General features: G+C 37.5%; 1 protein-coding gene across 1 annotated transcript in view; it reads right to left on the reverse strand.

Annotated features, from left to right (window-relative positions):
- Positions 1-25,628, reverse strand: part of OSTM1 (osteoclastogenesis associated transmembrane protein 1) — a 40,359-nt gene that overhangs the window by 13,738 nt on the left and 993 nt on the right. Inside the window, exons 2-3 of the mRNA XM_002917337.4 lie at positions 20,422-20,536; positions 9,815-9,912 (exon numbers count right to left, since the gene is read on the reverse strand). Of these exons, the coding sequence (XP_002917383.1) occupies positions 9,815-9,912; positions 20,422-20,536 (213 nt within the window). The remainder of the gene's footprint in view (positions 1-9,814; positions 9,913-20,421; positions 20,537-25,628) is intronic.

Here is a 25,628-nt window from a genome sequence, read left to right on the forward strand (position 1 = left end):
TGCTCTCTCAGAAGAGGCATAGCAAACCGCCAGGGAAAGCCGCCAGAGAACAAAAGCCCGGAAATACCGGCTCACAGGGTGCCCATCCCCATCCCCCCTCGCAAGGGACACAGAGACTCTACCCAAACAGGGTTTTCTGAGTACCGGCAGGCAGGCCCCTCCCCCAGAAGGCAGGCTGAAAAATCAAGAAGCCCACAACCCGGAGCGCCTGAGTGGCGCAGTCACCAAGCACCTGTCTTCGGATTAGGGTGTGATCACAACGCTCCGTAAGGAGTCCCTCATCGGGCTTCTCCACCGGGAACCTGCTTCTTCCTCTCCCACTCCTCTGCTTGGGTTCCCTTTCTTGCTGACTGTCTCTCTCTCTCTCAAATAAATAAATAAACTCTTTAAGGAAGAAGCCCACATCCCTAAGATCTCTATAAAACAAGGGCGCACGGCCTGGGTCCCAGTCAACACTTGGGCTCTGGACAACCCTGCAATCTCTCTTCATCAGAATGACGAGAAGGAGAAGTCCCCCCCAGCAAAGAAAAGATAATGAGTCTGTGGCCTCTGCCACAGAATTGGCCTCGGCCACAGAATTAATACATATGGATGTATCCCAATTATCAGAAATGGAATTCAGAGCAACAATGGTCAAGATGATGAGTAAACTTGAAAAAAGCATCAGAGAAAGCGTTGCTGAGAATATAGAATCCCTAAGGGCAGAAATGAGAGCGAATCTGACAGAAATTAAAAATTCTATGGGCCAAATACAGTCAAAACTAGAGGCTCTGACGGCCAGGGTCACCGAGGCAGAGGAACGCGTTAGCGAATTGGAGGATGGGTTAGTAGAAGAAAAAACGAAAATAGAAGCTGGTCTTAAAAAAATCCACGCCCACGAATGTAGATTACGGGAGATTACTGACTCTATGAAACGATCCAATGTCAGAATCATCGGCATCCCTGAAGGGGTGGAGAAAAACAGAGGTCTAGAAGAGATATTTGAACAAATTGTAGCTGAAAACTTCCCTAATCTAGCAAGGGAAACAAGCATTCGTGTCCAAGAGGCAGAGAGGACCCCATCCAAGCTCAACCAGGACAAACCTACGCCACGGCATGTCATAGTGCAATTCGCAAATATTAGATCCAAGGATACAGTATTGAAAGCGGCCAGGGCAAAGAAATTTCTCACGTACCAAGGCAAAGGTATCAGGATTACGTCAGACCTGTCTACAGAGACCTGGAATGAGAGAAAGGCTTGGGGGGGCATTTTTAAAGCTCTTTCAGAGAAAAACATGCAGCCAAGGATCCTTTATCCAGCAAAGCTGTCATTCAGAATTGATGGAGAAATAAAGACGTTCCAAAATCGCCAATCATTAACCAATTTCGTAACCACGAAACCAGCCCTACAGGAGATATTAAGGGGGGCTCTATAAAGGTAAAAAGGCCCCAAGAGTGATACAGAGCAGCAAGTCACAACCGATACAAAGACTTTAAAGAGAAATGGCATCATTAAAATCATATCTGTCAATAATCTCTATCAATCTAAATGGCTTAAACTCTCCCATAAAACGCCACAGGGTTGCAGATTGGATAAAAAGACATGACCCATCCATTTGCTGTCTACAAGAGACTCATTTTGAACCCAAAGATGCATTCAGACTTAGAGTAAGGGGATGGAGTACCATCTTCCACGCAAATGGACCTCAAAAGAAAGCTGGAGTAGCAATTCTCATATCAGATAGACTGGATTTTAAACTAGAGGCCATAGAGAGAGATACAGAAGGGCACTATATTATTCTTAAAGGAAGTATTCAACAAGTGGATATGACAATTATTAATATATATGCCCCCAACAGGGGAGCAGCAAGATACACAAGCCAACTCTTAACCAAAATAAAGAGACATATAGATAAGAACACAGTAATAGTAGGGGACCTCAACACCCCACTATCAGAAATAGACAGAACACCCTGGCAAAAACTAAGCAAAGAATCAAAGGCTTTGAATGCCATACTCGACGAGTTGGACCTCATAGATATATATAGAACACTACACCCCAGAACCAAAGAATACTCATTCTATTCAAATGCCCATGGAACATTCTCAAGAATAGATCATGCTCTGGGACACAAAACAGGTCTCAGCCAATACCAAAAGATTGAAATTATCCCCTGCATATTCTCAGACCACAACGCTCTGAAATTGGAACTCAACCACAAGGAAAAACCTGGAAGAAACTCAAACACTTGGAGGCTAAGAACCATCCTGCTCAAGAATGACTCGATAAACCAGGAAATCAAAAAACAAATTAAACAATTTATGGAGACCAACGAGAATGAATACACAACGGTCCAAAACCTATGGGATACTGCAAAGGCAGTCCTAAGGGGGAAATACATAGCCATCCAAGCCTCACTCAAAAGAATAGAAAAATCTAAAATGCAGTTTCTATATTCTCACCTCAAGAAACTGGAACAGCAACAGAGGGACAGGCCTAACCCACTGACAAGGAAGGAGTTGACCAAGATTAGAGCAGAAATCAATGAATTAGAGACCAGAACCACAGTAGAGCAGATCAACAGGACTAGAAGCTGGTTCTTTGAGAGAATCCATAAAATTGATAGACCACTGGCAAAACTTGTCCAAAAACAAAGAGAAAGGACTGAGATTATTAAAATTATGACTGAAAAGGGAGAGGTCACGACCAGCACCATTGAAATTGCAAGGATTATTAGAAACTTTTATCAACAGCTATATGCCAAAAAACTAAACAATCTGGAAGAGATGGAGGCCTTCCTGGAAACCTATAAACTACCAAGACTGAAACAGGAAGAAATAGATTTCTTAAATAGGCCAATTAACTATGAAGAAATTGAGTCAGTGATAAACAACCTTCCAAATAATAAAACTCCAGGCCCAGACGGTTTTCCTGGGGAATTCTACCAAACATTCAAAGAAGAAATAATACCTATTCTCCTAAAGCTATTTCAAAAAATAGAAACAGAAGGAAAGCTACCAAACTCATTCTATGAGGCTAATATTACCTTGATCCCCAAACCAGGCAAAGACCCCCTCAAAAAGGAGAATTACAGACCGATTTCTCTAATGAATATGGATGCCAAAATCCTCAACAAGATCCTTGCTAATAGAATCCAACAGTACATTAAAAGGATTATCCATCATGACCAAGTGGGATTCATACCTGGGATGCAAGCATGGTTCAACACTCGCAAATCAATCAATGTGATACATCATATCAACAAGAAAAGACTCAAGAACCATATGATCCTCTCAATTGATGCAGAAAAAGCATTTGACAAAATACAGCATCCTTTCCTGATTAAAACCCTTCAGAGTGTAGGAATAGAGGGTACATTTCTCAATCTCATAAAAGCCATCTATGAAAAGCCTACTGCAAGCATTATTCTCAATGGGGAAAAGCTGGAAGCCTTTCCCTTAAGATCAGGAACACGACAAGGATGCCCACTCTCGCCACTATTATTCAACATAGTACTAGAAGTCCTTGCAACAGCAATCAGAAGACAAAAAGGGATCAAAGGTATCCAAATCGGCAAAGAAGAAGTCAAACTGTCTCTCTTTGCAGATGACATGATACTCTATATGGAAAACCCAAAGGAATCCACTCCCAAACTATTAGAAGTTATAGAACAATTCAGTAAGGTGGCAGGATACAAAATCAATGCCCAGAAATCAGTTGCATTTCTATACACGAATAACGAGACTGAAGAAAGAGAAATTAGGGAATCCATCCCATTTACAATAACACCAAAAACCATGCGTTACCTTGGAATTAACTTAACCAGAGACGTAAAGGACCTATATGCTAGAAACTATAGATCACTTTTGAAAGATATTGAGGAAGACATAAAAAGATGGAAAAATATTCCATGCTCATGGATTGGAAGAATTAACATAGTTAAAATGTCCATACTACCCAGAGCAATCTACACTTTCAATGCTATCCCGATCAAAATACCGAGGACATTTTTCAAAGAACTGGAACAAATAGTCCTTAAATTTGTATGGAACCAGAAAAGGCCCCGAATCTCCAAGGAACTGTTGAAAAGGAAAAACAAAGCTGGGGGCATCACAATGCCGGATTTCGAGCTGTACTACAAAGCTGTGATCACAAAGACAGCATGGTACTGGCACAAAAACAGACACATCGACCAATGGAACAGAATAGAGAACCCAGAAATGGACCCTCGGCTCTTTGGGCAACTAATCTTTGATAAAGCAGGAAAAAACATCCGGTGGAAAAAAGACAGTCTCTTCAATAAATGGTGCTGGGAAAATTGGACAGCTACATGCAAAAGAATGAAACTTGACCACTCTCTCACACCATACACAAAAATAAACTCCAAATGGATGAAAGACCTCAATGTGAGACAGGAATCCATCAAAATTCTAGAGGAGAACATAGGCAACAACTTCTATGACATCGGCCAGAGCAACCTTTTTCACGACACATCTCCAAAGGCAAGAGAAATAAAAGATAAAATGAACTTATGGGACTTTATCAGGATAAAGAGCTTCTGCACAGCCAAGGAAACAGTCAAAAAAACTAAGAGACAGCCCACGGAATGGGAGAATATATTTGCAAAGGACACCACAGATAAAGGACTGGTATCCAAGATCTACAAAGAACTTCTCAAACTCAATACACGAGAAACAAATAAACAAATCATAAAATGGGCAGAAGATATGAACAGACACTTTTCCAATGAAGACATACAAATGGCTAACAGACACATGAAAAAATGTTCAAAATCATTAGCCATCAGGGAAATTCAAATCAAAACCACACTGAGATACCACCTTACGCCAGTTAGAATGGCAAAGATAGACAAGGCAAGAAACAACAATTGTTGGAGAGGATGTGGAGAAAGGGGATCCCTCCTACATTGTTGGTGGGAATGCAAGTTGGTACAGCCACTCTGGAAAACAGTGTGGAGGTCCCTTAAAAAGTTAAAAATTGAACTACCCTATGACCCAGCCATTGCACTACTGGGTGTTTACCCCAAAGATACAGACGTAGTAAAGAGAAGGGCCATATGCACCCCAATGTTCATAGCTGCATTGTCCACAATAGCCAAATCATGGAAGGAGCCGAGATGCCCTTCAACAGATGACTGGATTAAGAAGCTGTGGTCCATATATACAATGGAATATTACTCAGCTATCAGAAAGAACGAATTCTCAACATTTGCTGCAACATGGACGGCACTGGAGGAGATAATGCTAAGTGAAATAAGTCAAGCAGAGAAAGACAATTATCATATGATTTCTCTCATCTATGGAACATAAGAACTAGGATGATCGGTAGGGGAAGAAAGGGATAAAGAAAAGGGGGGTAATCAGAGGGGGGAATGAAACATGAGAGACTATGGACTGTGAGAGGCAAACTGAGGACTTCAGAGGGGAGGGGTGAGGGGGAACGGGATAGACTGGTGATGGGTAGTAAGGAGGGCACGTATTGCATGGTGCACTGGGTGTTATACGCAACTAATGAAGCATCAAACTTTACATCGGAATCTGGGGATGTACTGTATGGTGATTAACACAATATAATAAAATAAAATTTAAAAAAAAATAAAAAATAAAAAAAATAAAAATAAAAATTAAGCCCAAGGTATGAAATAAATGTCCATGAGCCCATACTGATATAAATAAATAAATGTGGAAGAAGTGGCAAATCTTCCTTACAGAAAGATTTCTAAATAATTTAAGTAAATGCTCACTCCTCCAGGACTTAAGCTTAATTTTCCCACCCCCATTCCTGTTACTTAGTAACTTGGTTCCAAAGAATAGAATTTGGAAAGAGGAAGAAAATGGTAACTTTCCATTAAAGAGACCTGGGAAGCACTACCCTGTGCCGGTGATCCTGACAACACCATCAGGAATAAACCATGCTGATAACGTGTATCTCCCGCAGGATGTGATGAGAAAGGTACTTCGCTTCTCTAGTGTTCTTCCCCAAAACCCACAGTCCCAGTGTAACCATGAGAGAGAAACGTTAGACAAACCCAAACTAAGGACCATTCTATAAAATATTTGACTAGTATTCTTCAAAATTATCAGTCATGAAAAACAGGGAAAGACAAAAATTGTCACAGACCGCAGGAGGCTAAGTGCGGTATAATGGGAAATAGATATTTGGTCTTTGCCCCTGGTTCCCGGCACATAGCTCCTAAAACCTTTGGAATATCCGGAGTAAAAAGAATGCCTCTACATGCTAATGAGATGGCTGGTGGCTGGGGGTCCGTATACAGCTTCAGGATGAAGGCTGGTCACCAGAAAGACCAAAGCATGATTAGGGGGTTGGAACTTTCAGCCCCACTTCTGACCTCCAAGGAGGGAAGAGGAGCTGGAGACTGAGTTAATCACCAGTTAACCAATCATGTGTTCATAATGAAACCTTCAGGGGTGCCTGGGTAGCTCAGTTGGTTAAGTGTCCAACTCTTGGTCTCAGCTCAGGTCATGATCTCAAGGTACTAGGATCAAGCCCCGTGTCAGGCTCCGCCCCCAGTGCAGAGTCGGCTTGAGATTCTCCCCTCTTTCTCTGCCCCTCCTGCTTGTGGTCTCTAAAATAAATAAATCTTTAAAAAAAATTAAAATACACACTTTCAATAATTATTACATCACAAAGATTTCTCAATAAATTCCAAAATGTAAACAGGCTACATTTACTGGTCACAATTTCAATAAAACTTGTGCTGTACTAATGCAAATAAACAAAAGAAATCATGTCACTCCTATTAAAAAATAATCTTCCAAAGAACTCTTAAGTCAAAGGACAAAATTAAAATTTAGAAATAAACACAATATAACCCCTTTATATCAGAATCTATTATTGGAAAGGCCAAAGTTATAAACTTCACAATCTGAAAATTATTTTATTGTTGAACAAGAAAAGCTGGAAGTAAATTAATTCAAATTCGAGTCAAAGAACTAGAAAAAAAGACAAAATTAACTGAAAGATTATAGGAGGAATTAATAAATGCAAAAGAATAAACAAACACATTAAGAAAAAAACCCAGGAACTAATAAATAAAACCAAACACAAGTTTTTGTAAAGTTCAGTAAAAACGAACGTACCTTTAACAAGCCTAAAGTAAACTCAAGAGAAGAAAAAACTCACAAAAAAATAGCATTTGGAATAAGAAAGGGAATGTAACCACATATATGATAGAAATTTTAAGGAGCGACCAGTTACTTGTTATCCTAGAATGGATCCTTAAACAGAAAAAGGACATTACTGGAAAAAGTGGTAAAATCAGAATAAGTCTGACATTTAGTTAACAGCTCTGTACCAATGTTGATTTCTTAGTTTTGACAAATATACCATGGTAACAGAGGCTAACACCTGGGGAAACTGGGTCAGCAATATACAGGAATTCTCTGCATTACCTACGCAACTTTTCTGTAAGTCTAAAATTATTCCAAGATAAAATCTTTTAAAAGAAAGTAACCAGTGAAAATCTGTAGTGGGGGGAGAAAAGATGTCATTCACAATGGCACCAAAAGTGATACAATACCTTGGAATAAACGTCGCAAATGTATAAAACCTCTACAAAATTTAAATAAATCAATAAGACTATGCTAGAGGACATTTAAAAAATAGAGGATAATGGTGGTTGCTGGGGGCTAGAGGAGGAGAACATGGGGAATCATTGCTTAACGGATACAGAGCTTGAGTTTGAAAACCCGGGGATGGATGGTGGTGGTAGTTGCATAACAATTTGAATATACTTAAGGCCACTGATTAGTACACTTAAAATGCTAACATGGTAAATTTTACATTCTATTTAACCGCAATAAAAAGAGAATATACCATATTCCTAGATAGGAAAGCTCAGTATCATAAACATGTCAATTATTTCCAAATGATAAATCTAAAATGTAATGCAATTGTAATAAAATCTTAAAATGATTGAATTTTTTTTTTTACTTGGTTCTACTACAATTCATTTCATCAGGAAGAAAGGGCTGGAGCTATGCCTCACATCTTACACCAAAATAAATTTCAGATAGAGAAAAGATGTTTAAATGCAGAAAATAAAACCATAAAATTACTAAAAGAAATCACAGGAGAGGGCGCCTGAGTGGCTCTGTCGGTTAAGCATCTGCCTTCAGCTCAGGTCATGATCTCAGGGTCCTGGGATGAGTCCCACATTGGGCTCCCTGCTCAGCGGGGAGCCTGCTTCTCCCTCTCCTCCCCGCTCATGCTCTGTGTCACCATCTCTCTCTCAAATAAATAAAGTCTTTAAAAAAAAAATCACAGGAGAAATTTTAAAAATAATTGCGAAGTGGGGAAAAACCTTCTAATGTGACACCAAGTCTGCAAGCTATTAAAATTTTTTTGATAAATCTGGTAATATAAAAATTAAAATTTTCCTCATAACAAAAAGAAAAGCACAATAAAAAAAATAAACAGCAAACCAAAAAAAAAATATTTGCAACTAACATCCCAGGAAAAATATTCATTTCCCTAAAACATTCATCAGAGCACTTACACCAAAGAGTAACCAGTCAAATAGACTGATACACAAAAATTACCATTTGGAGTTTTACAACATACATTAGTCCACTAAAGTTCTAAAGTCCTGTAGTAAAGCATTTCCCAACCTTTTTAGAACCCTTAACCTTTTCTTATGGGCCATGTATTAACACCTTGCAGAACATATCTTGGGAACTGCTTATCTAATAGTTCTTACTCTCAGATAAATTCATAATTCTGTGTTACCACATTGATTAAAGAAGAAATCATATACATCTTTACTAAACATGTTTACATCTATTTGTGGGGATTACTTACTTGTTGAGCAAGTTTCAAATCTAGAATTTTATCAGAGTTCCAAGGTCACCCCTCACCACCACCAGGAAAGTTCCAATACCGACATTCAAGGGTCAGAGGTGGAGAAAACAAAAAACGAAAAGAGTAGGTTTCTTTTTTCTTTTTTAAGATTTTATTTTTTAAGTAATCTCTACACCCAATGTGGGGCTTGAATTCACATCCCCAAGATCAAGAGTCACATGCTGTACCAACCCAGCCAGGCACCCCAAGGGTAGGTTTCTTAAAGGCTACCTTTTATATTATAATTCAGTTACCTTACTAAACAGTGCCTTTTAAAGTAGGTAAAATATAGTTAAGCAAATTTTGAGGCAAAAATAAGCTGCCTGTAGACAGAAACATATACTGCATTACCTAATACCTTATTGCATAAACAAAGTCAAGATAAATTACTGTCAGATAGAACATTGTGTTTTAATTAAACAATCATATGCCCAAGTTACTGTGTTCATACTCAATATCTCTTCATACCCTCACTACGAAATACCTGAAGGTAGGTAGGATAGATTTTACTGTTCCTACCTTACAAATAAGAAAACTAAAGTTTTGATGATTTTCCTAAAGGCTAGTAATATTAAGAACTTAGCAGAAATCCAGGTCCACTTACTCTTCTACATTGTGTGTATAGATAAATATCAACAATGCTAAAAAAGATTTGTTGAATTATCTATTATGCATTTGTATAAGGCAGCATTTTATTTATTATTATTTTTAAAGATTTTATTTATTCATTTGAGAGAGAGAGAGACAGAACACAAGCAGGGGGAGAGGCTGAGGCAGAGGGAGAAGCAGACACCCAGCTGAGCTCGGAGCTGGATGCGGGACTCGATCCGACCCTGAGATCATGACCTGAGACCCTGAGATCATGACCTGAGGCGAAGGCAGGCGCTTAACCGACTGAGCCACCCAGGTGTCCTTGAGGCAGCATTTTAATTTCAAGTATCATATAAAAAATACCTGGAGGTTATGCTCAAAGCAGGTCAAGGTTTGATTAAATAGACTGAGGAAGTATTGTGTGCTATTTGATAATTCTTCACTTTTGTTCGTTAAACAATCTGTCAAAAAAACAGAAACGTATGTTAATATATCTCCAGCAACAATTATAAACTGTCATTTATCTCTCAAGCAATCACCTTCTGTTTCAAACTATAGTAATTCTTTATTCAAACAAGCATTATGTGTTCCACATAAGAGAATTTTCCAAATGCATGAAGTTTACCCCTTTTAGTTTCTAAAAGATATTTTTTTACACAACCATTTTCACAAAAACCTTAAAATAATCATGTACTCTCCTCTCTTTATGAAAACAATACACCAAATAAAATTTAAATTGATTTTTGATATGCTACAACATCTTAATCATGAACATCAGCTATCAAATGCTGAGTTAATAAGGGTACTCTTGGTGTTGTTTAGGCATCAAACTGTTTATCCTACATTAATTTAACCTAAATTCATATGCTTTTTGATCTTTTGTGTCAAATTAAGCAGTTCTGTGTCTCTTCCATCTTCACTTCTACTGCATCTAATGGGGTCACATTTCTCAATTTGCTCTTTCAAATCCATTGAGTTGTGGGACCAGAGAAACAAGCTGGTAAGAATTTTGCCTAAAATATTGATAAAGGGGCTTTAAATAATGTCTAGAAATAAAAAGAATTATTTTACATGTTTTTTAAAATCTAAAATAAATTATATTCCTCTGCAGCTTGATAGTCTTGCTTAACATTAGCTCAAGTTCATTCCTCTTGCTTTCTATGTATCTAGGATGTAGGTACAAGTGCCTGGCTTCATATCCCGAAACTTGTGGTCAGCCATTTCCATCTCACTCTTCACAAACATCTCTAATCCTGGACAACCTCCGATTACTTTCCCTACTCCCAATTCTGTTTGTAACACACTATTATAGAAAATTCTAGGGTTATAATTAAGGGACTCAATTCCAATGCTAATCTCAGGGCCACAAAACAATCCTTGTAGACACCCTACCAATTATTCCACAAGGAACATTCCAAGTATTTTCTATTCTCTAGTACCTATTCCACCCTACTCTTGTCCTTCATTTCAACTGGTGGCTGTATATTATACCCACTCAGGGCAGTCTAATATGATCTCTCTCAACTGGGAGTGGCAAGACAGGATAAGAAGCTATTGCAATTATCCAGGAGAAAGGTGGCAATGCAAACAGAAAGAACTGAATGGATTAGAGATAGACCGAATAGGTAGTGAAAGGTACTAGAATACAGCCCCCTCAAAATATGCCTCTTTGGCATATAGACTATTATTTTTTTTAAAGATTTATTTATTTATTTGAGAGAGAGCATGGGGGCAGGGAGTGGGCAGAGGGAGAGGGAGAGGGGCAGAGAGAGAGGGAGAGTCTCACGTAGACTCCACGCTGGACTCAGGGCCAATCTCACAACCCTGAGATCATGACCTGAGCCAAAATCAAGAGTTGGCTGCTTAACCAACTGAGCCACCCAGGTGCCCCTGGTATATTAGCCACTGCGAACCAGCAGAAGCAGGAAAAAAGCTCTAAAAACAGGGAACGCATTTTGTTTTGTAAGTAAAATTTACATTTATAAAGGAAATTTCCATTTGTAAAGATGTCTCCCCTCCAGGTGAAAGGAAGAGGAGGACTCCAACAACTCTAACCAATGGAAAGGCTCTAACTTAAATCTACAAAACCAACCTGACTAAACAACTCTGGTTTATCATACTTTTCCTGGTTACCTTTCCATAACTTACCTCTTCCATCCAGAAGTCCCAAACCCCTTTTCTTTTGATTAGCCTAAGATGATGTATAAGTCCAAATTCTAACCATCTCTGGATTATTCCCATATGTCACTCCCATCACTGGGTACTCTAATGAATCCATGCACATCGCACATGTTAATAAGCTTCTGTCTGTTTTTCTCCTCTTTATCTGTTTTTGGCCAGTCTAATTTACAGAGTTCCAGCCAGAGAACCTAAAGTGGGTAGAGGAAAGAGGTTTTTTCCCCTCCCCTACAGGAGACACTAGGCTATGACACACTGAGATATGCATATGCTCTCTCATAATATTAAGAGGCAGGCACGATCAATACCCCCATTCTCTAAATAAGGAACAGAGGCTCAGAGCAATTAAGGAAGTTGCCTATGGCCACAAAACTGGTAAGTGAAAACCAGGAAATTCAGTCTGATTCCTGAGCCTACATTTTCAAACACTGTGAAATAAATAAAATATTCACATCTATATTCTTTTTTTTTTTTAAGATTTTATTTTTAAGTAATCCCTACATCCAATGTGGGGCTCAAACTCACCACCCAGAGATCAAGAGCTGCGTGCTCTTCTGGCTGAGCCAGCCAGGTGCCCCTCACATCTACATTCTAAACCACTCAAGTTCAATCCTAGGAATCAACAAATACATGCCACCGCTGCTCCTTCCACTACCTATAGATATTTTACACCACGGAGGGATTCAGGCAGTCATTACCAACTGATCAGTATTGGCAACTGACATGAACCTTAAACCTGGTGAGCATGAGGGCATCAACTAACGCATTAAAACTCCTTGGTGCAAATCAGAAAAAGACATCCTCTCTGGGTACATTAATCAAAAAAAGGCACTCCTGCCTCCAGAAGCTGGAATTCAGCCCTGTCCTCCCCCTTATGCTCTAGTGCAGGGCTTGATGTGTACCTGGTATGCATGGCGCCCTGCTGATGAACCTATTCCTAGAATCTTCCCCTCTGTGAACTCCTATACTCTGCAGTCTCCACATCTTTATCTTCTCAAGACTGTAAGTCCCATTCAGAGAAATAAAGTAATATACTGAAGATAATACATCAAGTTAGTAAGGCACTGAAATACAAAATATACTTTCAGACTTTTAATTAAGTAGTCTCTTCATTATACCACTTTTTCTTTACTATTTGAAAATGTTACTCCATCTGTCAGCTTTCAAAAAGTTCACAAACTAAATTCTTTTTTTTAAAAAAGATAACATAAACCCCTCTTAATCCTGGTTTAATGTCACCACATAGTAGCCTTGAATCCTTTAACGCATGAGGCAGTATATAATATATAAAAACAAACACAACTACAAATATCCAGAATATTAGTATATTGGCCTAAAAGATTAAACAGGTTTTCTATTTTTGCAGTTGACACTTTGCAGGGAGTAGTGGGAATACAATTTCATCCATAGCAACTGCACCTCTATGTTAATGAGCCATGTCACGGCAACTGACACACAGTTAGGGATAAATGTGTGTGTGTGTGTGTGTGTGTGTGCCCCTGTACTGCCTACAACAGCAGGAAAAAGCATATGAATGTGAGAGAGCAGTGGCAATTTCTTCTCTACACAGTATGTAATTGAAATAATTTCTTTATAAAAAAGTAATTTACAGGATAATTATGGAAAATAAAAATAAACAAAAAAATAATTTATGAAGGAAGCTTCCACTGAACAAAAGAACTTAATCTTTTCTATCTTACTGATGACATTCCTTTTCATTTAAAATAATTTAAAAATTAAACTTAAAGCTAATATAGACTGGTCATCTTGTTAAGTACCCCATTAATGCATTACCATTAAAATTTTTTCAATGAGCATTAGTCAGTGGTATTATAAAGCACAAAGGAGTTCACTTATACAAAAGGATTTAAAATGTCTTCATTATTAAAGGGTCCTAACTTTCTGATTTAAAATAAAGGAACTCCAGTAAAATTCCTCTTTTATGGTTTTGCAGGAATTGGGAGTATAATGTTATAAGCAGTAAGGAGCTATATATTTTAGAAATTAGTAAGTTAAGGAATATTAATAATAAAGCTTCCTATAAGCACTAAGTGAAGTGGTTATTATGAATTTTCCACATCTCAGATAATCAATGCAGCCTCATCAAGGACAGATTAGCATAGGTTCTTTCTCAATGAGGGCTCAAGCATCAGCTCAAGAGGCATTCTTAAAGGTGTGGAGGATTCAAGTTAAGATACATAGACCTAAATTATCATGGCGGAAATTATTAGCATCTTTAGATAAAGTATTTGGTACCTATTAGGAGTTTGTATAAAGATCTCTGCTGTTTTACAAAACTAGCTTCATAGAAAACAACAGAGACAATCACCAATTTCTGAAAAACAGGGCAAGCTTCAGAAAATATAAACTGTGAGAACTTTGTACCTGAAGAACATAATTAAGTTTAATGAATATGAAAACAAAGACTTTTTAAATTATAAGATACAAATAAAGTGTGTCTAATGCTTGGTAAATTACCACGTAGATAAAATGAGAAAGAGGGGTTCTGCTTAACTGAACTTTTGGTTAACCATGAAGTTTTAGTATTGACTTTTTTAAAAAAAGATTATTTTATTTGAGAGACAGAGTAAGTGAGAGAGGGAAAGAGAGATCATGAGCAGGGGGTGGGGCAGAGGGAGAAGCAGACTTCCTGCCAAGGGGAGGGGGGAGAGTCTGATGCAGGGCTGGATCTGATCCCAGGAAGCCAGGATCATGACCTGAGCTAAAGGCAGATGCTTAACTGACTGAGACACTCAGGCATCCCTTAATATTGACTCTTAAAGAACTAAGACACAGTAAGTGAAGGGTGATAGAATATGCCTTTCTAAAATATGCCTCTTTGCCTTAAGGATTATTTTGAGCTAAAGTCACTTAAAGAACAGCAAACACAGAGCTTTCTGTGAATTGCCCTTATCTACCTAAAGACAGATCTTCCAAAAGAAACTCAATTATCATAAATCCCTTCCCTGGGAGTTTCATCAACTAGGTAAGATTGACTCTTAATCAGAGGAAAGGAGACCAATGGAACAGAATCGAGAGTCCAGGAATAAAACCCAGCCTATACAGTCAACTATGAGCTGAATTCGTACAAAGAGAAGAATGGTGATTGCCAGGAGCTGGAGGAAATGGGGAGATGTTGGTCAAAGATTACAAACCTCCAGTCTTAAGATGAGTAAGTTTTAGGAATCTGATGTACAGCATGGTGATTAATAGTTAGCAATACTGTCTTATACACTTATATATTTGAAAGTTGCTAAGTGAGTAAATCTTGAACATTCTCACCACAAAAAAGAAATGGTAATTATGTGACACATTACACCTCACACCATGGTGGTAATCACTTTGCAATATAGATCAAATCCGTATACTGTATACCTTAAACTTATATGTCAATTATATTTCAATAAAGTTCAAAAAAGAAAAAAGAGAACCAAAACACTTTACCATAAACAATCCATGGTCTCATCAAAGCTCGTGAGCCTGCTAATTATTCAACAGTCAGATGCACAGGATAACTAAGAAGCATGTCAATAATAAGGCTATCCCTATGTCAACAATACACTTTTGAAAACAGCTTTAAAATTCTGTACAGGAGAAATACTGATATATTTCCTTTACTACTTAGCAGTCTCCACAAGAACTAGTTTCCATGTTATTTGTAATGTGAATTGGAAGAGCTAAGCTGTTAACATTTAAGTCTCCATCAATTTCCAGAACCTTCTTTCCTACCAAGACTAGTATCATTCAAAGACATAGGAATTCTAAAGATAAAAGAGATGGGAGTGGTACATGGATGACCCTCTTTTTTTACTGGGTTTCTAGCCCTCCTTTCGTCAACTAATAACTGCAGAGACAAGGTGTCAACCCCACAGGTAGATCAAGTAGAAAGGAAAGGTGGTTTTTGGCAGTGCATTAATTTTAATAATATTCTTTTAAACAATATTTCAGCTTTTATATTTTTAGTTCTAATAATCTTTTTTAAGATTTTATTTATTTATTTTAGAGAAAGAGAGAGAAAGGGGTGGGGCAGAGGGGAACAGAGAGGGACAAGTAGACTCCACACTGAGTGTGGACACCAACACTGACTGGTCTCAATCTTACGACCCTGAGATCATGACCTGAGCCAAACCAAGAGTCAGGCACTCAACCAACTAAACCACCCAGGTGCCCCTTTAATAATCTTTTTATTTTATTTTTTTATTATGTTATGTTAGTCACCATACAGAACATCATTAGATTTTCATGTAGTGTTCCATGATTCATTGTTTGCGTATAACACCCAGTGCTCCATGTGATACATGCCCTCCTTAATATCCATCACGGGACTAACCCATCTCCCCACCCCCTCCCTTCTAAAATCCTGTTTGCTTCCCGGAGTCCACAGTCTCTCATTAGGAGAAGGAAGGGAAGAGTTAAGGGGAGGAAATCAGAGGGGGAGACGAACAATAATCTTTTAAAAATTTTTTTGTATTTTTATATTTTAAGTAATATTCTTTTTAAAAAATGGCCTCTTAAATTCACTTAAAAAGATTTTTACCAATATAATTAGAGTTCTGCATCTGCTAGTAGAGAGGATGAAAAAATAGTCATTTTATATCAAAAAATGCATTCTTACAAAATGGATCACATGTTGGTTTAACTCACCATTAAAAACAATTTTTTAAAGGTATCAGTTTTTTTTTTCATACTTAGTCATTTTTTCCCTTCACATTTTACCTTTTAGGTGCTAGAATAAATGGATTCCATATTATTCACCATTAAAGATCCTTATTTCTGGCCTCACCCATCAGGTGTATTTGCGAATTTAGTAACTAGATCATCACAAAAAGGTAATGGAGACAAACGGGTTAGTGGCTTGAGTTTAATAATTTCACACAAATTCTGAGAACTGTTTTTCTCTGTATTTAAATAAAAAGGCAAATAACCCAGAAAATGTTTTTGAAAATTTGTATTGTGATTTTCACAATACATATACTGTAGAGGAAAAATAATTTTCCCTCTGTTTTTCTAAGTTCTCAGCTGGGGCTCCTATAACAAAAGACAGGTAACAGGAGAAAGAAACAGAAGTTTGTTAACTTGTATCTCTTATATATACATGGGGGACACACAGGAAAAATGAGTAACTCAAAGAGATGGCTTAGAATTCAGGCTTAAATGCCACCTTCAGGGGCACCTGGGTGGCTCAGTCATTAAGCGTCTGCCCTGGGCTCAGGGTGTGATCCTGGCATTCTGGGATCGAGCCCCACGTCAGGCTCCTCCACTGGGAGCCTGCTTCTTCCTCTCCCACTCCCCCTGCTTGTGTTCCCTCTCTCACTGGCTGTCTCTCTCTCTGTCAAATAAATAAAATATTAAAAAAATAAAAATTAAAAATAAATGCCACCTTCAGCTAAAAACAAAGAAAGAAGAGTATGAGGGAGGCTGGCCATGAAGTGACCATGAGAAGCATGGTAAACAAATGTAAGGTTTGTTATGTAGATGTCCCTGCCTTTTCCATTTTTAAGATTCATTTGTGATTTAGAGTCATTAGTTTCTTGGTACAGAGAAGGAAATACTCTTACAAACGGAGATTTCCTTTATAAATACAAATTTCCCTTATAAAATGGTTACTTCTACTCTATCTTCAGAGCTTCTCCTGTGTCTGCTGTTTATCAAAATAATCAGCTCAAATGTTTGGGGTGGCATAGTCTGGTCTCCTACAGTCATATTTTGGAGTAGTATTTATTAGTTTCCTACAGTACAAAATTACAACAGCCAAGCAAACTTCTGACCAGGCACAATTTCTTTAAAATTATAACATATGACTGTTGTCTTCCATTTATTAAAAGAGTAAACATCCCTTGTATTCTTCTACATATTTCTAAAGGTCAATGATTTAAAAAACAAGAAATGAATAGGTAGGAAATAGATTTTCTTTTAAGTCCACAAGTAAATGGAAACCTTTATTACCATTCATTAAGAAAATAAAAGAGTGAGGGCGCCTGGGTAGCTCAGTCCATTAAGCATCCAACTCTTGGTTTCTGCTCAGGTTGTAATCTCAGGGTCCTGAGATCAAGACCCGCGTCCAGCTCTGTACTCAGCATGGAGAGAATTAAGATTCTCTCTCCCTCTCCCTTTGCCCCTCCCCACCTCAAATAAATAAATAAGTCTTTAAAAAAAGGAGTGACAATCCCATGAAATTAGTGTTTAATACATCTGGTTGCTAGAGATGCAATTTCATGAGAACCTGATGCCAGATCACTGCTGAGCGTTTACATTTTCCTAGAAAATGTGCAACTCAATTAAAAATTTTTCCACATTATCAAGTTTTAATTTTATGTAGTATTAATTGCTATTTAGAAAAAGAGTAGTTTACATCATACTTTTAGTAAAAGATTAGGCCTTCCATAATATCAAGCATGTATATAGCATAAATGCACCTTGCTCCTTTCACCTGACCACTTGTCTTGACCAAATTAATTTTTTTTTAAAGATTTTATTTATTTATTTGACAGAGATAGAGACAGCCAGCGAGAGAGGGAACACAAGCAGGGGGAGTGGGAGAGGAAGAAGCAGGCTCATAGCGGAGGAGCCTGATGTGGGACTCGATCCCATAACGCTGGGATCACGCCCTGAGCTGAAGGCAGATGCTTAACCGCTGTGCCACCCAGGCGCCCCTTGACCAAATTAATTTTAATCAGGAAGTAAGCATTTCATTTGTTCTTCAAAAAAAGTTCAATCAAGGAATATTTTCAAGATAGGTCGGCTCACAGAAAAACAAAGTTATCCTAAGAATTTATTCTAAAGAGTTTTATAACAACCATAGTAAGTAAATATGCAATAAAATGTTTTCTTTCTTTCTTTCTTTAACTGGAAAAGAAAGCTACTTTGAATTAGTGAAGTCTTTGTCACAAAATATCTTTTAAAGAAAAGATGCTTTACCGCTCAAGTATAAAAATTTAGTCACAACAGTCAAAAGAAGTGAACCCCAATATATATCCCATTTATTCTGATTAATTTTAAATTATTTATAATTGACATATTTTTTCTTTATCAATGGATTTAAGGGTTTAAGAACTCTTAAAAATAGCTCTCTTATATAGGTTAAGCAAACTGTTCGATCATATTTATATTAGAAACTTTTACACCAAAAAAGTAAAGCTTTTGCTCTTAAAAAAAAAAAAAAAAAGTAACTGCCAGCCAAGCCTCTGTTCAAATTACCAGAAAATCTGAATTAATAGAGACAAAATTTAAAAAGTCAATATTCAATACACCAGGATATAAGAAAAAGAAAAGAAACTTAGCAGGGCTCTTTTTGCCATTTCGTTTTTCCCATATGAACTAAACAAAAAGACAAGTCCTTAATGACTTACAGGTACACAGATTTTTTAATCCTGTGGATTTCTTCTGCCCATGCCCTACTTTATGTTTTCTTTGCTTCTTGCCTAAATTATTTTGTAATAACTTCCTCACTGGTCTCTCTCTTCCTCTTCCAATGGGATTCCATAAAAAGAAAAAATAAAAAGGGTCCTTGCAGTTAAAAAAAAAAAAAAAAAGCTACAGATGGTGACTACAGTTACTGTGGTGAGCAATGAGTAATGCACAGTATTGTCTAATCACTAAGTTGCACCCGTGAAACTAATATAACATTGTAGGTCAACTATACTTCAATAATTTTTTAATGAAATACATAAAAAAAAAACCTTGGAAAGTGCTAGGTTAAATGTCAAAAAATATTTTTTTAACCTGTAGTACTTCTTACTGCCTTTAATATTCCATGTGTATTGTAAATGTCCAAAATACCATTATAACCATTTCTTAATAAAATGCTTATGATAAACTACTGTATCAGTCAAGATCCTACTTTCCTTTTCCAACTTTACTTCCCACTGTGCTTCCAGACCCTTTTACACCTCCGTTCCTCTGTCCATGATGCCTAGCTCTTGCAGTGTCCTTCCTCTCATCTCTACTTACGGAAATCAGGCTTAGCCATAAAGGTATAGGATCAAAAGATACCTCCTCCAGGAAGTCATTTCAAATTCTCCCCAGTTTTCTACTTCCCCCAAGGATTCTATGACTTTATTAAAGCATTTATTTGTCGGCCTTAAGATTATCCTATAAACATAACTTTCTCCCTCACTAAATTACAAGGCATGGAAAATAAGAACTGCCTAGTATACAGTTGGTATTCAAAACACAAATTGAAATAATGGTTTTAATTTTTCCAAAGAGTGCCTGAAAACAGACCTCATTGTGTTATACAAATACATATAAACTTGCAAAACTGGTAGAACAGATGTTACCACCTCCCATCACCATCATTTGACAGATTAGAAACATCATAATTATTATTATATCAAACAATTAACATTTCTTCAACATTATGTGCCAGCCACTCAGCTAAGTTCTTTACACAGTTTTTTTCATTTGATCCTAAATGCAATCTTATAAGGTAGGTTCCATTATTATCCCCAATTCATCCCCAAATCAGATGAGGAAACTGAAGGTCCAAGACGCGAAGATACCAGCCCAAGGTCTGACTGCTAGTGAGTCAGGGTTAGGAAGTGACAGAGCTTAGAATCAAGGCCAGATCTGTCTGACTCCAAAGTTCATCCTGTTAACTGCTACACTTTTCTGCCTTTCAATAGTTGCCCAAGTAATTCCTACTAATAAACCATGATGCTAATCATAGTTCATTTAAACTTAGTAATAAAAAGTATTATCTGGCTTCAAAGATCTCAAAATTCACTAAAATAAAATCTGACATCTATACTATTGAACCATAACTGCAACATTAAAATGAAAGAATTACTTACTTGCACAATTTGCCTTCTGCCACGTGGAATTAAAAAACTCAGACAGAATCACAACTATCTGCATTCTATCTGCCATTAAGAGACTTCTGGCACAACTATGACTCTCTGACGTATTCTGTAACAACAGCAACAAAAAGATAGAAAAATACAATCTGAGTATTTTTAGACTTCCCAAACAACAGCTTTAGGCAAAAAGAAAAAAAAACTTATAAAAATAACTAAAATATTTATTGAAAGCATTTTTAAACATTTTGTTTGATATAATCAAATAATGACGTCATTAATAACAACCATAATAAAACAAAAGCAGCTAAATATTTACTGATACCAGATTCATTGGCAAGAGAAGAAAATCTTTGCTTCTTAAATAAATACTTGCTTCTACTGAACAATCTCAACCACTCAGGCCCAAGTTGCATGCATCATATTTCTTATTTTTTATACATAGGAAAAAATTCTGGAAAGCTTTCATCAAAATGTAGCACTAGTTATCTCTGAATAATGGAAATATGGTGATTTTCTTTTTCTTTTTTGCCTTTTTTATACTGTCTAAATTTTTCTACAACGAACATATATTATTTACATAACTTCTTTAATCTGGTGAGCAAATGATTACAAAATGTTTAAGTTTCATCTTCTGGGAAATTTTTGGTTCAAAATCCTATAAATCACAAGAAAATGGGACACACCAATTTGTACCCAAATAGTTTATACCCACAGAGAATATGCTTTTCACAGATCATTTTAATAATGAAACTCACACGTCGCAAAAAAGTAAATCCAAGTTCCTAAATTATTTGATCCTTATCGATTTCTTTTCCCTTTTGCCCCAAGCAAGGAATTAAGTCATCCTGACTCTTCATTCTCTCAGTTATTTAACTCTTACTGCTTACTTACCACGCACTCTGAGAATCCTGAAATTTTGAGGGTACAGAAAGTATAAGGGAATGCCATAAACACTGGGACTTCAAGAACCTCCCCAGAGGTTAACTACCAAATCTTGTCAACTCTACTTTCTACATATCTCTGAAATCTATCCATTTCCCCCCATCACAATGGTCTCCATGTAGCCTAGCCACCATTTCTCCCATCACTGCAAGAGTCTCTTAATCCATCTCCCACACCTACTCTTCCCCTACCCTCCCCATCCCCTGTTCCTTCCACTTTCTCTCATGTAACCAGAATGGTTGTTGAAAGTGCAAATCTGATCATGTCATTCTACAGAATTAAACCTCTCAATAACATCTCCCTTTTTCAACATGAAAGTCTAACACCGTTAACATACCCAATAAGGCCCACACTACCGGGTACCTGCCAACTTCCTCAGGCTCAGATCGGTAGTCTCCTCCTGGATCATAGTACTTTGAGTTCTTTCTAGTGCTCAAACACACCAGACTCAGAGTCTTCACACCTGCTACTTTTTACATGTATACCCTCTCACCCCTGCCCCATACCCTCTCAGATTTTACATTATCAGCTTTAACCACTGACTACTCTACCTACCACTAGCCCTAGTCAAGATCAGCTCCCTTGTTATATGCTTTGGTAGCATCTGGGGTTTTTTACTTTGCAACACTTATCACACATGAATTAAATAATACTTGTATTATTATATGCTTAATATCTGTTTTTCCTACCAGACAGAAAGCTCTGCTTATTCACAGCTATATCCCTAATAACTACTACTAGCCTGTACATACTACGTACTCAATAATTTTCTTGAATGAATGCATAAGAAGCATTATTTTCTGATCACTAATAAAAGACAGATTATAATGTTATTCTATATTTGGAGTTTCTCCCTATATCCCTAAGACTTTATTTATCAGTCTATACTTAAAGTATGTTGAACAGCTCCAGGTACATACGCCTAATCACGAGCACCTTCATAAACATATATATACATCTTTGTGTATCTATACCTATCTATACAAATTTTAAACAAACCAAGTAGAATGAAATAGAGCTAAGCAATTCAGAGTTTTGGGGGCCCTAGCAACTTCTCTGAGGATGCTGAACAGCTCAATGACACCACTATAGGTTTATACTAAAAGGATAAAGTATGACTCCAAGGAAGAGGCAATCAGTTATACCATTCAAGTTTCACAAATCACTGTATTCTTTACCTTCAGTTAATAAAACTATATGTGGTCCTTATCTCAGTGGCAAGAAAATAGAATTCTTATCAGACAATTCTGTTAGATTAAATGAATTAGCTTGCTGTACCAGAGAAATCACTTGCAAATTTCTACCTTTGATTGTTTTTCTCCTTGTTATACTTCCCTCCTCTCTCAATCAATCCATGGACATGGATTCACCCTGAAGAGATGACAAAGGATATCTTATTCAAAATTCAGCTTATAGGTTTTCTCTGATTGACCCCACCTTGCTCTGTTCCCTCCTTTAACTCGCATCTCCCTTAACCCTTTTGCTGTAAGTCGCCACTGTACAAAATATAACATTCACATTGATGATTTTTTCCTTTTTTCTTTTTCTCAAAATAGGTTTGTTTCCTCAACTACGCTGATAGTTTGAAGCTTGGGCCTTATCCTCCTTTTCCTTCTGTATCGTTTTACCAGCCCAATGTTTAAGAATAACATGTGCTTTGCTGCAAAACGGACGGCACTGGAGGAGATAATGCTAAGTGAAATAAGTCAAGCAGAGAAAGACAATTATCATATGATTTCTCTCATCTATGGAACATAAGAACTAGGATAATCGGTAGGGGAAGAAAGGGATAAAGAAAGGGGGGGGTAATCAGAAGGGGGAATGAAACATGAGAGACTATGGACTCTGAGAAACAAACTGAGGGCCTCAGAGGGGAGGGGGGTGGGGGATTGGGATAGACCGGTGATGGGTAGTAAGGAGGACACGTATTGCATGGTGCACTGGGTGTTATACGCAACTAATGAAGCATCGAACTTTACATTGGAATCCGGGAATGTACTGTATGGTGACTAACATAATATAATAAAAAATCATTAAAAAAAAAAAAAGAATAACATGTGCTTGCTGATTAAACTGATTTAAAGGAAAGATTGAGTCTATGTGAGTCAAATACATTACTCCCTAGAAATAACACCCCCCCATACACACAAAGAACAACTGATTCCTCCAAGTTCACTTCTAAGAAACTCAGAACACTTTTTTTCCATAAGTCCATTATGACACATGATGATTCAATTCCCAAACCAATCCAAGAAAGCCTATTAAATCCATGAAGTACCTCAGAACCGTAGAAATCATGCTTTTGAGCTAGCAAAGCACATCCACCTCTACTGAGGAAAGGCAGGCAAAGAGGTCAAGGTCTAGGATGAATTCGAAAGGAAATTCAGATTGAGTAAAGGGTTTTTCTGCCTTTTTTTTTTTTTAAACTCTTTATTCTCTTCCTTTCACAAGGGTGAGGTGAGCCTGGTGCCCAGATCACTGGTAGAATCTGACAGGCACAAATGAGAGGAAGGAAGTTTCTGCTCACCCCCCACCTCCCACCAAGCCTCTCTTGGGCAATGAGGAATTTATGTGGAAATTCAAACACAGATTGGGTGACGGTCATAATACTGTACCACTAGAGTTTGCGGTAATTTTTTAGCCTCTTCTTAATTCCACAGTATCTACACAAATAAGGAAAGCATCTGCTCCCTCAAAAGATCCAAACTTTGCATCATGACTCAATCATCTTGACCACAAAACAACTCACCTAATTGCTCAAAATAGAATATGATGTCATATCATACCTTGCTATAGTGACAGGGACAAGTCTTGGGGTACTTTATTTTTAAATCATAGGAAAATAGATAGGGATATACATCTGCCTTGCTATACTAATAGAAGTATGCCTGAGATTGGGGCGCCTGGGTGGCACAGCGGTTAAGCGTCTGCCTTCAGCTCAGGGCGTGATCCCGGCGTTGTGGGATCGAGCCCCACATCAGGCTCCTCTGCTATGAGCCTGCTTCTTCCTCTCCCACTCCCCCTGCTTGTGTTCCTCTCTCGCTGGCTGTCTNAATTTATTTAAACTATGTTAAAATCAAATACAAATGGAGACCAGACTTGGAACATTCCCTGATCAGACAAAACCAGTTTAGTCATACAAACAAAAGCTTAATTTAGCTTATTTTGCAAGACAAGTGAGGCTAACTTGACCTGGGCCACTTCTTAGCTCTTTGAAAATCATCAACCAGACTTTTGTTACCCAAAATTGATATGAGGTAATTACTAACCAATTCTCTTTACAAAAATTCCTATGAAAAATTTTAAAAAATTCCTATATGTAACCAACTCTGTGAAGAATTAATGCAGTCACTCTTGCATACATGCACACTGCTTTATAACAATGCATCTCTGAGCCTCATTCCATGTTTTGGTTTGAGTGCTCCCAGTTTGCAAAATGTCTTTTTTGGTTTGTGCACAATGAATTTTTACTAATTGCTACTTCAGTGATTCATTGGTTTTAACTGTTTTTTCCAAACTTGTAAACGAGCTCTTTACAGAAAGATTGACCACATTATTTATTTAATGCAAATAAATTACCTATTTATGTAAAAAAATAGATTTGTTAATATCAGGTTGACTTAAAACAGGACGCAACTCTATAGTTCATATTTTGTCAGATCAACTATGACTTATGAAATAATTTCAATCACATTTTCGTGAGACTACTTGTCTCTCAATACAAGAGGAACTTACCCTCACTCACCACAATCCCAACATGTTTTTCCTTTACAAGGTATATCCAGCCCACACCTCAAGACTCCTACCAGCCCTAACACTCTTACCCTTACTACTCTAGAGCCTGTAAGTTTCTTATTAGCAGGAATATGTATTCTCACCTTTTTTCCCTCCCTCCCTTCCTCCCTTTCCTTTTTATTAAACCCCTCACAGGACCTACCACGTGACCAGAAAAGTGTTAAGAGTACCAAAAATGGAGAGCAGATAAACTACCTCCTAAAATTTTAGCTCCCATTTACTGAGAACTCCTACTATGTGCTAGTTTTCGAAGAGCTCCTTTCATCTTATCGATAAGAAAACAGGCATAGAGAATGTAAGTATCTTGCCCAGAATATGCCGGCTAATAGGAACTGGACACCTGGCTGACCGGCTGCAGACTCTCTTAATCACTAAGATAAACTCTCACATGTTATCTCTTTTAATCTTTGTAACAGTCACATCAGGCAGCTGTTTGTCTCCATTTTGCAGAGGAGTAAACTAAG

The sequence above is a fragment of the Ailuropoda melanoleuca genome, chromosome 10, assembly GCF_002007445.2.
Source record: "Ailuropoda melanoleuca isolate Jingjing chromosome 10, ASM200744v2, whole genome shotgun sequence".
Lineage (NCBI taxonomy): Eukaryota > Metazoa > Chordata > Mammalia > Carnivora > Ursidae > Ailuropoda > Ailuropoda melanoleuca.